General features: G+C 47.1%; 2 protein-coding genes across 2 annotated transcripts; both read left to right on the top strand.

The window, feature by feature from the left end:
- Nucleotides 1-672: 672 nt before the first annotated feature.
- Nucleotides 673-1,839, top strand: BROUX77_002660 (uncharacterized protein; the record flags this gene model as incomplete). Its single annotated transcript, XM_073747225.1, has 1 exon — nt 673-1,839. One exon carries the CDS (start codon nt 673-675, stop codon nt 1,837-1,839), a length of 1,167 nt encoding a protein of 388 aa, XP_073607742.1.
- Nucleotides 1,840-2,003: 164 nt separating this feature from the next.
- Nucleotides 2,004-5,095, top strand: BROUX77_002659 (uncharacterized protein; the record flags this gene model as incomplete). Its single annotated transcript, XM_073747224.1, has 2 exons — nt 2,004-5,007; nt 5,091-5,095. 2 exons carry the CDS (start codon nt 2,004-2,006, stop codon nt 5,093-5,095), a joined length of 3,009 nt encoding a protein of 1,002 aa, XP_073607741.1.
- Nucleotides 5,096-13,156: the final 8,061 nt, after the last annotated feature.

The raw sequence follows: 13,156 nt of genomic DNA, 5'->3' as shown, positions 1-13,156 counted from the left end.
AGACGTTGTTCTGCTGCTGCGGAGTTTTCTTGTTGCAATTGCCATTGCGTGCTTAGGTGGGGGTTGTTATCTGGTTCGATTGTTACGAACCTGTTACGTCTTGTTTACACGAGACTTATCTTTTGTTCGTAGTTAGATGTTGATTGTTTCTAGCTTGGGAAGACAGAGTTTTGTCAGGAGCGCCGACAACATAAATATCGTCGTCTCCTGCCCTGAGTTGATCAGGTTTACTCTTGTTCTCCAAGCTTAACAATCACATGCACTTGCTTACCTTCTTCTTCTTCTTTATACCATTCTGTTCTTGCTTTCTTTGCAGTTCAACCTTTCTTCTTCTTTGAAGTGTGTGATTGTTCCTCCTCCTTCCTCTTTGTGCCGCTCTATTCTCAGAATAGCCATCTAAGTTGTGTGTTGCCTCTTCATCTCAACCGACCATACGTCTTAGCACTCTGTCTAACTGACGTCTTCCTCCACAGGCCCGACTGTCCACCTCAGGAACCTATCATTGTCCCGAGTCGTTGGCTGTACCCGGAACCCTAATCCTTTCTTCGGGCCCTATCCGTAATATTTTGTTAAGCTTCATTTGAAGACCCGACGCTATTACAACTTTGGCTCTCTTTGGCACTTTTTTCTCTCCTCATTTATTTTTCCCTCTCTATTACGTTTCAACTCGCAATGGCCCTCACTCGCGAAATGATCGAGCATCTCAATACGTTCCTCCTGTCGATTCCTGACCGAACTCCTGAGAACTGGCATCTCGGTGCCCTTCCTAGGGAGTTCAGTGCTGAGATCAAAATGGCTATTGTGGCGGCTTACATGTCTGGTCTGCGCACCGACGATGGTGCCCCGCCCATCCCCGTTGGCTCTGTTCCTGATGCGGCTCAGGTTTACTGGGCTGCGTTCCAGGCTGGCGCTGAAGCCCGCTTCAACTCCCTTGAGTCTCTTCCCCGAGTCAAACGGGAAGAGGATGCCGATCCGTTGAAAGAGGCCGACAAGCATCTTGATGTCGTGCCCTATGATGGCAATCAGCAAGGCTTCCAGGCGTTCCAGAGGCAACTTGCGGTCAAATTTGCTGCTGCACCCAAGCACCACCGCACGGAGCAGCGCAAGCTGATGACTGCCTTCTCCTACCTTAGAGATGGCGCTCTGGATTGGGCCATGCCTCGGATGGACCCGGCCACTGGACACATGAACTTTGAAACGTACGACGATTTTATGAAATCGTTAGCTGAGGCTTTCGATGACCCTGACTGGCGCATGACTGCGACCCAGCAGATCTTCGACTTAAAGCAGACAGGTACTTGTACTGCCTATCACTCTGCTTTTACAACGCTGTTGAAGAAACTCGGTTGGGCCGACGCTGATTTCACCATTGCACTATTTCAGCGAGGCCTCAAGCCCCACATACAGGACGCTCTGGCTTGGAACACCTATCCTGCCCCTAAGGGAACGCTTGATCAGTTCGCTAATTTCTGCAACACGCTGGACAATACGATCAACAACCGAACCCGGGGAAACAACGGGAAAATCCAACCGCCTCCTGGTGTGGTCCCCTTTCAGCAAGATTCTCGTTCGAGAAATGCTGGCGCCCAAAAAGCTGTCCCCAACACCAAGCCAGCTAAGGGTACCTCTGCAGGTCCCGATGCCAACGGTCTACCCTTCCGTAAGACTGCTGACGGCAAAATGGCAAAGGGTGTTTGTTGGAAGTGTGGCGCAAAGGACCACATGCTAAAGGCTTGCCCCAAAAACAACCTTGCTCTTCGCGCAGCTACTGTCCCTTCTCCCTCCACTTCTACCCGGGCTCCCTCGACGGCCCCTGCGCCTGATGCGTCAAAAAACTAGAAGGGCTACCGACCCATTCCCCTCTGGTCCTGGCTAGCCCTGACGCTGCTGATGAGGGTCTCTTGAGAATCAGCACTTGTTCTCTTGATAATGCTATCGATTATGGTAACTCTCCCCCTCTGGTTATTCCTGTGACAGTGAATAATTCCATTGAGGCCTACGCTATGGTGGATTCGGGATCAACAACTTGTTTTGTGGATTCTGAATTTATAGCAAGGCATCAGATTCCTACTGTTCTCAAGGCCAGAGCCGAGTCGCTCCATGTTGTTGATGGTAGTGAAACTGCTGCGGGTAAAGTGACCCACCAAGTTCCTTTGTCCCTCTCTTTTCCTAATTATTCAGAAACTTTGGTTTTTCAAATCACGAAGCTTGGGGGCTACCACATCATCCTGGGGAAATGCTGGCTCGACGCCCATAACCCGGAAATTTCTTGGCCTTCCAATACGCTCAAGATATCGGTTACTTCTACCGCCGATGGCAATGCTGTGGCAGCTTCTGATTCTTCTTCTTCTTCTTCTTCTGTTTCGACTGCTTCTACTGATTCTGGCGCTTCGTTTGATTTTTCTTATACAAAAAACGACAAAAATATTGCTTCTACCGCTGGCAGTCAGATTGAGGGATCTGCTCCTGCTTCAGCCACTTCACCCCTTCCTTCTTTTATTGCACAATCGTCAGCTGTGTCTTGTTCCTGTGTGACGGTGTCGTCTCAGGCTTTGCATCGCTTTGCCAAAGCTGAGAAACTACAGATTTATCGTGTCACCGCTCAGGAAGTCCTGGATTATCTCAATCAGGAGGACCTAACTCCGGAACAAGAGCATGCACGGCTCCTTGAACGCATCCCGAAGAAATACCATGACCTACTTCCTCTGTTCTCTCGAGAAGGTGCTGATCAACTACCACCTCACCGGGACATTGATCATGCGATTAACTTCGTTCCCGATGCGAAATACCCCAAGGCCCCGCTGTACGATATGACTCCACTCGAGTTGCAGGCTGTCAAAAAATATCTAGATGGCATGCTTGCTAAAGGCTTTATTTCCTCTTCCTCTTCGCCGCTGGCTTCCCCGATTCTTTTTGCTAGGAAGCCAGGCAGTTTACGATTCTGTGTTGATTTCCGAGCCGTCAATGATATCACCATCAAAGACGTAACTCCTCTGCCTCGGATCAATGAATCACTGCGCACGGCGGCTACGGGAAACATTTTTACAAAGCTGGATCTGAGAGCTGCGTACCACTTGATTCGCATCAAGAAAGGTGATGAATACAAGACAGCTTTCAGAACTCGATATGGCATTTTTGAGTACAATGTGATGCCGTTTGGGCTCACCAATGCTCCTGCCACGTGTCAGAAATATGTCAGCGAGGTCTTGTCGGAGTATTTGGACATATTCTGTGTCTGTTACTTGGATGATATCCTGGTGTTCTCTCTGAACCAAGAGGAACATGATGTTCATGTGCGCAAAGTCCTGCTAAAATTAGCGCAGGCCAGTCTGTTTGTCAAGGGTGAAAAATGCGAATTCGACAAGACTGAAACTACCTTTGTTGGCTTTGTTATTTCAGCCGATGCTCTGAAGATGGACCCCGCTAAAGTTGCGGCTGTCCGTGAGTGGGAGGCTCCCCGAACTGTTAAGGGAGTCCAGTCCTTTTTGGGTTTTGCCAATTTCTATAGGAGGTTCATCCGTGACTTCTCTAGAATCTGCACACCTCTCTTCGAGTTGACTAAAAAGACGCAATCTTTTGTCTGGTCCTCTGAATGTGAGGCAGCATTTCACACCCTGAAGGACCTTTTCTGCTCTGAACCTATCCTCAAGCACTTTGATTACCTGTTGGACACTGTTATTGAAACAGACGCGTCTGACCGTGTAATATCTGCCGTCATGTCTCAATACCACCCGACTGACAAGGGGCTTCTACTACACCCCGTGGCCTATTTCTCTCAAAAAATGAATCCTGCCCAGTGTAACTACGGCGTAGGTGACAAGGAGTTGTTAGCCATTGTGGAGTCTCTAAAGTCGTGGCGATTCATGGTTGAAAGTCTGGAAAAACCTGTTCTGGTATTGACGGACCATCGGAATTTAGCCGTTCTTAAGCAAATTCCGGCCATGAACAGACGGCAAGCGAGGTGGGCTATGGAACTGAGCGAGTACCGTTATGTCATCACTTATAGGCCTGGCTCCTTGAATTCTAGAGCTGATGCCCTGACCAGACGCTACGAAGACCTCGTTTCTTCTTCTTCTGAGGAGGATAAAGAGCTGTGTGCTCCTATTATTCCCCCTGAAAATTTTATTGGTACCATGTCTTTGGTAGACGAGGTAAAAATCGCGCTATCCACGGACAAGTGGGCTCTTGATGTTATTTCTGCTCTTCGAGGCCAGTCGACCAAACCTCCAGATGTGGACCTCAGTGTCTGCAGGCTTGACAATGACGGTCTTTTGTTTGTCAACGACCTTCTATATTTGCCGAACGAGGATCTACGAGTTCGTGCATTGAAGAATTGTCATGATATTATGCCTAGCGGACACCCTGGACAAAAGAACACTTTTGAACTTCTTGTTCGGGAATACTGGTGGCCCGGGATGCGTCGTGATGTCATCCGGTACATCCGAAATTGTGAGGTCTGCCAACGGATCAAGTCCGCGCGACATAGTCCCTACGGTCTACTGAAACCTCTGACCATTCCGCAAGCTCGGTGGACATCTGTGTCCCTTGATTTTATCACCGGCTTGCCGGTCTCCAATTCTTTTGACATGATTCTCGTTGTCATCGATAGGCTTAGCAAAATGGCTCACTTTATACCTTGCGATTCCTCGCTGGATGCTGCAGGTTTTGCTAAGCTCTATTTGTCAGCAGTGTATAGGCTCCACGGTCTGCCATTGGACATTGTGTCCGACAGGGGTAGTCTGTTTACGTCGGCTTTTTCCAAGGCTTTAGCCAAACTGTTGGGCATAAAGCAAAATCTGAGTACTGCGTTCCACCCTCAGACCGATGGTCAGACTGAGCGTGTGAACTCTATTTTGGAGCAATACCTGCGGGGTTACACCAACTATAGACAGGACAATTGGGCTGATCTTTTGCCCTTGGCGGAGTTCTCTTACAATGACTCCGAGTCCAGTTCTACTATGCTGACGCCCTTCTTTGCGAACCACGGGTTTCACCCCAGAAGTGGGCGTGAGTCGCTCCCAGTCTCTGTGGAAAAAGGCCCGTTGCGGAACTTTGTTAAAGAGCTTGACAACATTTGTCAGTTTTTAAAGACTGAAATTACGTGGAGCCGTGAGCGGATGACCGAGTACGCGAATCGACACAAATCTTCCGCCCCTCTCCTTCGAGAAGGGGACTTAGTGTGGCTTTTGAGTAGAAATATTCGAACTACTCGTCCTTCAAAGAAGTTGGACTTCAAGAAGCTTGGCCCATTTAAGATTCTACGGAAGGTGTCTTCGCATGCCTACGAGTTGGCACTCCCTGCCACTATGAAGGTTCATCCCGTCTTCCACGTTTGTCTGCTGGAACCATGTGCGTCGGATCCTCTTCCTGGCCAGAAAAACCCTCCTCCTCCTCCCGTATTACGGATAGGGCCCAAGGAAACCATTAGGGTTCTAGAAAGCCAACGACTCAGGACAATGATAGGTTCCAGAGGTGGACAGTCAGGCCTGCGCGGATATACGGCCGGGAGGAGAGGATAGAACTCTCTAGGTCGTATGGTCGGTTTGAGGTAAAGAGGCACACTCAACTAATTGATCTTATAACACACGGAAGGGAATAAACAATCACAGGAACACTGAGGTAACGAAGACGACAGAAGGTACTGATGCAATGAAGGCTATCAAGAAACAAGTGATAATTAAAGATATAGTACTAAAGAAGAAGGTACTATCGAAGAAGTGATACTATAAACTAGTATACAAAGAAGAATGGCAAAAGGGGTGTATGTGATTGTTAAGCTTGGGGAGCAAGAGTTAACCTGATCACACAGGGCAGAAGGCAACGCTATTTAAGGCGTTGCAGATTCTGACAACAGAGATCTTCCCAAGCTAGAACCAAATCACAGATAACCGAAAGTGGGGACATACGTAACTCAACGTTACCAGACGCTACTATCAAACCGGATGTTAGTTCACGAGATAAACCAACACGGCAGCAGCAGAACTGAAAATCCCTCAAGACACCCAGGCAACGATATGTCGCGTTACAGCGATATCGGCCTAACAGGTGTGGGCCCCACGCTCAAACGCTGTTGACACAAAAGGAACGAGAATAGCAGTCAACTCAGAATAAGCTGCATCAACTGCAGAGTACCGAGTTACCTAATAGCGATGATCTATAGTGTGCAAGCCGGCCACACCCGAGTAGATAAACCGGAGTGACACCTCAAGGTTACACAGACCACCAAGTGGTATAACCGTATCATCATACGTCCTTGGAACATTAGCGTGACACAACGGAAGCGGGGTAAGGTGCCAGGCATAACCCTATGCAATGGCAATGGCAAGAATGGCTATTCATGACAGTATGCTCCTTTTAAATGACTGATTTCCACAGCAGTACTAAGATCGCCACATCCTAGACTAGAATCAAGTCGGAGAATTCGCAAAAGGAAGCCGGGCATCTAGGGACACGGAAGTCCACCGGGCTTTGCAGAATCGGAACAGAAGGAATAAGCCAACCATACGGGTCTAGACACAGCATGACTCCGCAGGCAAGAATTGTAGATCTCGATGCACCAACAACATCGTGACGTATAGGGGATCAACGGAATCCCTAGCATGAAAGCTTGTACATCTGATCAACATAAAACAAGGCCTTGAAGTGCAACGACAACTTCGTAAGGGCCTCGTGTCCACAGACAAGAGGAAGGTAAAAAAGAATGGGAATAACGAAAGGCAACCTCATCAACCGAGGGGCAGCACCAAGGATCTTAAGTGGGAATAAGTTGAGAACGCAGCTCAGTACCCGCAAAGGCAAAGGTTTTTCAACCTTGTTGTCCTCCCTAGTTATGGCATTGGTCATAGAAGTAAGAGCCAGGCCTGTAGGTTATAACAAACAACAATCGCTCAGTTCCATAGCCCATAAATCTGTTGCCTGCAAGATGCAGAAGGTCCCCTGAGAACTACCAAGTTCTGGTAACAAGTGTACACCAGAGTGGCTACTCAGTTGGCACAATCATCAATCGCCGCGACATAATCGCCTCCACAATAGCTAAGAACCCCCTGGGACATGGTTCGATGGATGTAAACGAACACGATTCCGGTTGTGGGAGAATAGACTAACATGTGTAATGGGGACTCATCATCGATCGGGTAATTGGTATATGACAACAGACAGCATGGAAACAAAGACGTGCAGGATCCGTAAAGAGTATTGGTGAAAGGGGAAAACAAGAAATTGGTAAAGTCAGCTTGTCAAACTTGGCAGTATTTCAGCACAAGATACAAGACTGGCCTGCACCACCATAGGCAGGACTTCGAAGAGGGACATCGTGTTTCTTTTAACGAGAAGAAAAACAACAAGATATTGTCCAAAAGAGAGAGGCAGAGAGTAGGCCCAAGTGAAGACACAAAGAGGTCGCAGAAAGGAGACATAGAGTAGTCGCAAGTAGACGTAACAGAGTCGAAGAAAGTAACAGGCAAGAGAGCTGTCCAAAGTAGAGGACACAGAACATGTCACAAGAAGTAGACGTATAGTGGTCGTAAGTAGACACAACAACAGCCGAAAGAAAATAGTCCGAACAGTGGCCTAACGCATTAGACACAACTGTGGCACGAAGACTAGACATAACTGTCAAGAAGTGGGACAGAAGCGAGCTGTTAACAAAGCGAGTAGACAGCAACTGTCAATACCCAGACAGACACGGGCTGTCAGCAAAGCGAGTAGATATAAACTATCAATACCCGGACAGACACGAGCTGTCGGCAATTATAACCCAGCAGGGGTCAAACGCAAGCACCATAGTGGTCAAAGAAGAGACACAAAAAAAGCAGTCGCCGATGGACACACGGTGTCACAAGGAAGAGGCATTAAGAGGTGTCAACCCAAAGAACAGACACGAGCTGTTCGTAGAACCAACGAGCTCAGCAAAGAACAGACACTAGCTGCTGATATCATATAAATAGACCCAACAGGAGTCAAAACAATTAGGCAAGACAAAGGCCAAGAAATACAGACACAGAGGTCTAAAAACAGACATAAACTGTCCAAGAAATCCCACAAGAACTCAATAACATGCTTTGGCACAATGGCAGGTGTGTGAGTAAACTCAACAACAACACTTTATACACTCAGGTACCATGTTGTAACTCAAAGTAATCTGGGAGTTGGCAACATCATTGCTGCAAGCCAAAAGGTGCATAGCTGGTAGACATGGCTTTCTGGAAACCCCCGTTCAGATGTGGCAAGTTGTAACGACTGGTTGATGCGGGACCAAATGAACAGCTTATAAAATAAGGTAGTTGACCGCCCGTAAATCAACAGAAGATCGTACACTGCCTGGTTCCCGAGGACAAAGAATCGGAGAAGCCAACACTGAAGAAGTAGGGGCAATGAAGCCACGTGTGAGCATGCCATCCAGGTTTTGCTTGACAAGTTGCAAATTTAGATGTGCATCATCAGACGGAAGAGTATTGATATGTTCGGCAGTCGAGACAAGATTAACAGCATGACCTGCGTCTTGACAAGAGGTGGTTGAAGGTACACCATCCCGCAAGAACACCGGACGCAAATCATAATAACTGTCCGAACTGCATTCGGGATATCGCTTGTGCACTTGTTCTAGCCGTAGGTCATCCTGATCAACAGGATCGAGAACCTGCTCAGCGGTAGTGCGGTGAGCCCGCCGGTTCTCATTGCTTGCAGTGGAACGCAAAGCTTGAGACGACATTAGCCTAGAGGAACAAAGTGCTTCAACGAAATTAAAGGAGCTGGGACAGAGACAGTGCCATCAACTGACTGTCCACAGAAGAAGAGAAGTAGATTGAGAAATGGAATCAACTAAGAACCAGAAAGAGCCGAGTTATGACTAGCGGACGAAGAAGGTTGTGTAACAACAGCAGCGCTAGTATGATCATAGGAAGACGGGATATCGGCCGTAGTCGAGAGCCGGAACGAAAAGAAGAATAAGGTGTGCTAAAGAATAACAAAGAGTTGGAAGAATGTGTGAGTCTTTAAATGAAGCTTAACAAAATATTACGGATAGGGCCCAAGGAAACCATTAGGGTTCTAGAAAGCCAACGACTCAGGACAATGATAGGTTCCAGAGGTGGACAGTCAGGCCTGCGCGGATATACGGCCGGGAGGAGAGGATAGAACTCTCTAGGTCGTATGGTCGGTTTGAGGTAAAGAGGCACACTCAACTAATTGATCTTATAACACACGGAAGGGAATAAACAATCACAGGAACACTGAGGTAACGAAGACGACAGAAGGTACTGATGCAATGAAGGCTATCAAGAAACAAGTGATAATTAAAGATATAGTACTAAAGAAGAAGGTACTATCGAAGAAGTGATACTATAAACTAGTATACAAAGAAGAATGGCAAAAGGGGTGTATGTGATTGTTAAGCTTGGGGAGCAAGAGTTAACCTGATCACACAGGGCAGAAGGCAACGCTATTTAAGGCGTTGCAGATTCTGACAACAGAGATCTTCCCAAGCTAGAACCAAATCACAGATAACCGAAAGTGGGGACATACGTAACTCAACGTTACCAGACGCTACTATCAAACCGGATGTTAGTTCACGAGATAAACCAACACGGCAGCAGCAGAACTGAAAATCCCTCAAGACACCCAGGCAACGATATGTCGCGTTACAGCGATATCGGCCTAACAGGTGTGGGCCCCACGCTCAAACGCTGTTGACACAAAAGGAACGAGAATAGCAGTCAACTCAGAATAAGCTGCATCAACTGCAGAGTACCGAGTTACCTAATAGCGATGATCTATAGTGTGCAAGCCGGCCACACCCGAGTAGATAAACCGGAGTGACACCTCAAGGTTACACAGACCACCAAGTGGTATAACCGTATCATCATACGTCCTTGGAACATTAGCGTGACACAACGGAAGCGGGGTAAGGTGCCAGGCATAACCCTATGCAATGGCAATGGCAAGAATGGCTATTCATGACAGTATGCTCCTTTTAAATGACTGATTTCCACAGCAGTACTAAGATCGCCACATCCTAGACTAGAATCAAGTCGGAGAATTCGCAAAAGGAAGCCGGGCATCTAGGGACACGGAAGTCCACCGGGCTTTGCAGAATCGGAACAGAAGGAATAAGCCAACCATACGGGTCTAGACACAGCATGACTCCGCAGGCAAGAATTGTAGATCTCGATGCACCAACAACATCGTGACGTATAGGGGATCAACGGAATCCCTAGCATGAAAGCTTGTACATCTGATCAACATAAAACAAGGCCTTGAAGTGCAACGACAACTTCGTAAGGGCCTCGTGTCCACAGACAAGAGGAAGGTAAAAAAGAATGGGAATAACGAAAGGCAACCTCATCAACCGAGGGGCAGCACCAAGGATCTTAAGTGGGAATAAGTTGAGAACGCAGCTCAGTACCCGCAAAGGCAAAGGTTTTTCAACCTTGTTGTCCTCCCTAGTTATGGCATTGGTCATAGAAGTAAGAGCCAGGCCTGTAGGTTATAACAAACAACAATCGCTCAGTTCCATAGCCCATAAATCTGTTGCCTGCAAGATGCAGAAGGTCCCCTGAGAACTACCAAGTTCTGGTAACAAGTGTACACCAGAGTGGCTACTCAGTTGGCACAATCATCAATCGCCGCGACATAATCGCCTCCACAATAGCTAAGAACCCCCTGGGACATGGTTCGATGGATGTAAACGAACACGATTCCGGTTGTGGGAGAATAGACTAACATGTGTAATGGGGACTCATCATCGATCGGGTAATTGGTATATGACAACAGACAGCATGGAAACAAAGACGTGCAGGATCCGTAAAGAGTATTGGTGAAAGGGGAAAACAAGAAATTGGTAAAGTCAGCTTGTCAAACTTGGCAGTATTTCAGCACAAGATACAAGACTGGCCTGCACCACCATAGGCAGGACTTCGAAGAGGGACATCGTGTTTCTTTTAACGAGAAGAAAAACAACAAGATATTGTCCAAAAGAGAGAGGCAGAGAGTAGGCCCAAGTGAAGACACAAAGAGGTCGCAGAAAGGAGACATAGAGTAGTCGCAAGTAGACGTAACAGAGTCGAAGAAAGTAACAGGCAAGAGAGCTGTCCAAAGTAGAGGACACAGAACATGTCACAAGAAGTAGACGTATAGTGGTCGTAAGTAGACACAACAACAGCCGAAAGAAAATAGTCCGAACAGTGGCCTAACGCATTAGACACAACTGTGGCACGAAGACTAGACATAACTGTCAAGAAGTGGGACAGAAGCGAGCTGTTAACAAAGCGAGTAGACAGCAACTGTCAATACCCAGACAGACACGGGCTGTCAGCAAAGCGAGTAGATATAAACTATCAATACCCGGACAGACACGAGCTGTCGGCAATTATAACCCAGCAGGGGTCAAACGCAAGCACCATAGTGGTCAAAGAAGAGACACAAAAAAAGCAGTCGCCGATGGACACACGGTGTCACAAGGAAGAGGCATTAAGAGGTGTCAACCCAAAGAACAGACACGAGCTGTTCGTAGAACCAACGAGCTCAGCAAAGAACAGACACTAGCTGCTGATATCATATAAATAGACCCAACAGGAGTCAAAACAATTAGGCAAGACAAAGGCCAAGAAATACAGACACAGAGGTCTAAAAACAGACATAAACTGTCCAAGAAATCCCACAAGAACTCAATAACATGCTTTGGCACAATGGCAGGTGTGTGAGTAAACTCAACAACAACACTTTATACACTCAGGTACCATGTTGTAACTCAAAGTAATCTGGGAGTTGGCAACATCATTGCTGCAAGCCAAAAGGTGCATAGCTGGTAGACATGGCTTTCTGGAAACCCCCGTTCAGATGTGGCAAGTTGTAACGACTGGTTGATGCGGGACCAAATGAACAGCTTATAAAATAAGGTAGTTGACCGCCCGTAAATCAACAGAAGATCGTACACTGCCTGGTTCCCGAGGACAAAGAATCGGAGAAGCCAACACTGAAGAAGTAGGGGCAATGAAGCCACGTGTGAGCATGCCATCCAGGTTTTGCTTGACAAGTTGCAAATTTAGATGTGCATCATCAGACGGAAGAGTATTGATATGTTCGGCAGTCGAGACAAGATTAACAGCATGACCTGCGTCTTGACAAGAGGTGGTTGAAGGTACACCATCCCGCAAGAACACCGGACGCAAATCATAATAACTGTCCGAACTGCATTCGGGATATCGCTTGTGCACTTGTTCTAGCCGTAGGTCATCCTGATCAACAGGATCGAGAACCTGCTCAGCGGTAGTGCGGTGAGCCCGCCGGTTCTCATTGCTTGCAGTGGAACGCAAAGCTTGAGACGACATTAGCCTAGAGGAACAAAGTGCTTCAACGAAATTAAAGGAGCTGGGACAGAGACAGTGCCATCAACTGACTGTCCACAGAAGAAGAGAAGTAGATTGAGAAATGGAATCAACTAAGAACCAGAAAGAGCCGAGTTATGACTAGCGGACGAAGAAGGTTGTGTAACAACAGCAGCGCTAGTATGATCATAGGAAGACGGGATATCGGCCGTAGTCGAGAGCCGGAACGAAAAGAAGAATAAGGTGTGCTAAAGAATAACAAAGAGTTGGAAGAATGTGTGAGTCTTTAAATGAAGCTTAACAAAATATTACGGATAGGGCCCAAGGAAACCATTAGGGTTCTAGAAAGCCAACGACTCAGGACAATGATAGGTTCCAGAGGTGGACAGTCAGGCCTGCGCGGATATACGGCCGGGAGGAGAGGATAGAACTCTCTAGGTCGTATGGTCGGTTTGAGGTAAAGAGGCACACTCAACTAATTGATCTTATAACACACGGAAGGGAATAAACAATCACAGGAACACTGAGGTAACGAAGACGACAGAAGGTACTGATGCAATGAAGGCTATCAAGAAACAAGTGATAATTAAAGATATAGTACTAAAGAAGAAGGTACTATCGAAGAAGTGATACTATAAACTAGTATACAAAGAAGAATGGCAAAAGGGGTGTATGTGATTGTTAAGCTTGGGGAGCAAGAGTTAACCTGATCACACAGGGCAGAAGGCAACGCTATTTAAGGCGTTGCAGATTCTGACAACAGAGATCTTCCCAAGCTAGAACCAAATCACAGATAACCGAAAGTGGGGACATACGTAACTCAACGTTACCAG

The sequence above is a fragment of the Berkeleyomyces rouxiae genome (assembly GCF_048999995.1).
Source record: "Berkeleyomyces rouxiae strain 22BRR77 chromosome Unknown BrBRR77_ptg000002l, whole genome shotgun sequence".
NCBI classification, from domain to species: Eukaryota; Fungi; Ascomycota; class Sordariomycetes; order Microascales; family Ceratocystidaceae; genus Berkeleyomyces; species Berkeleyomyces rouxiae.
Note: the sequence above shows the minus strand (reverse complement) of the source record. Positions and strands in the feature narration are given on the sequence as shown.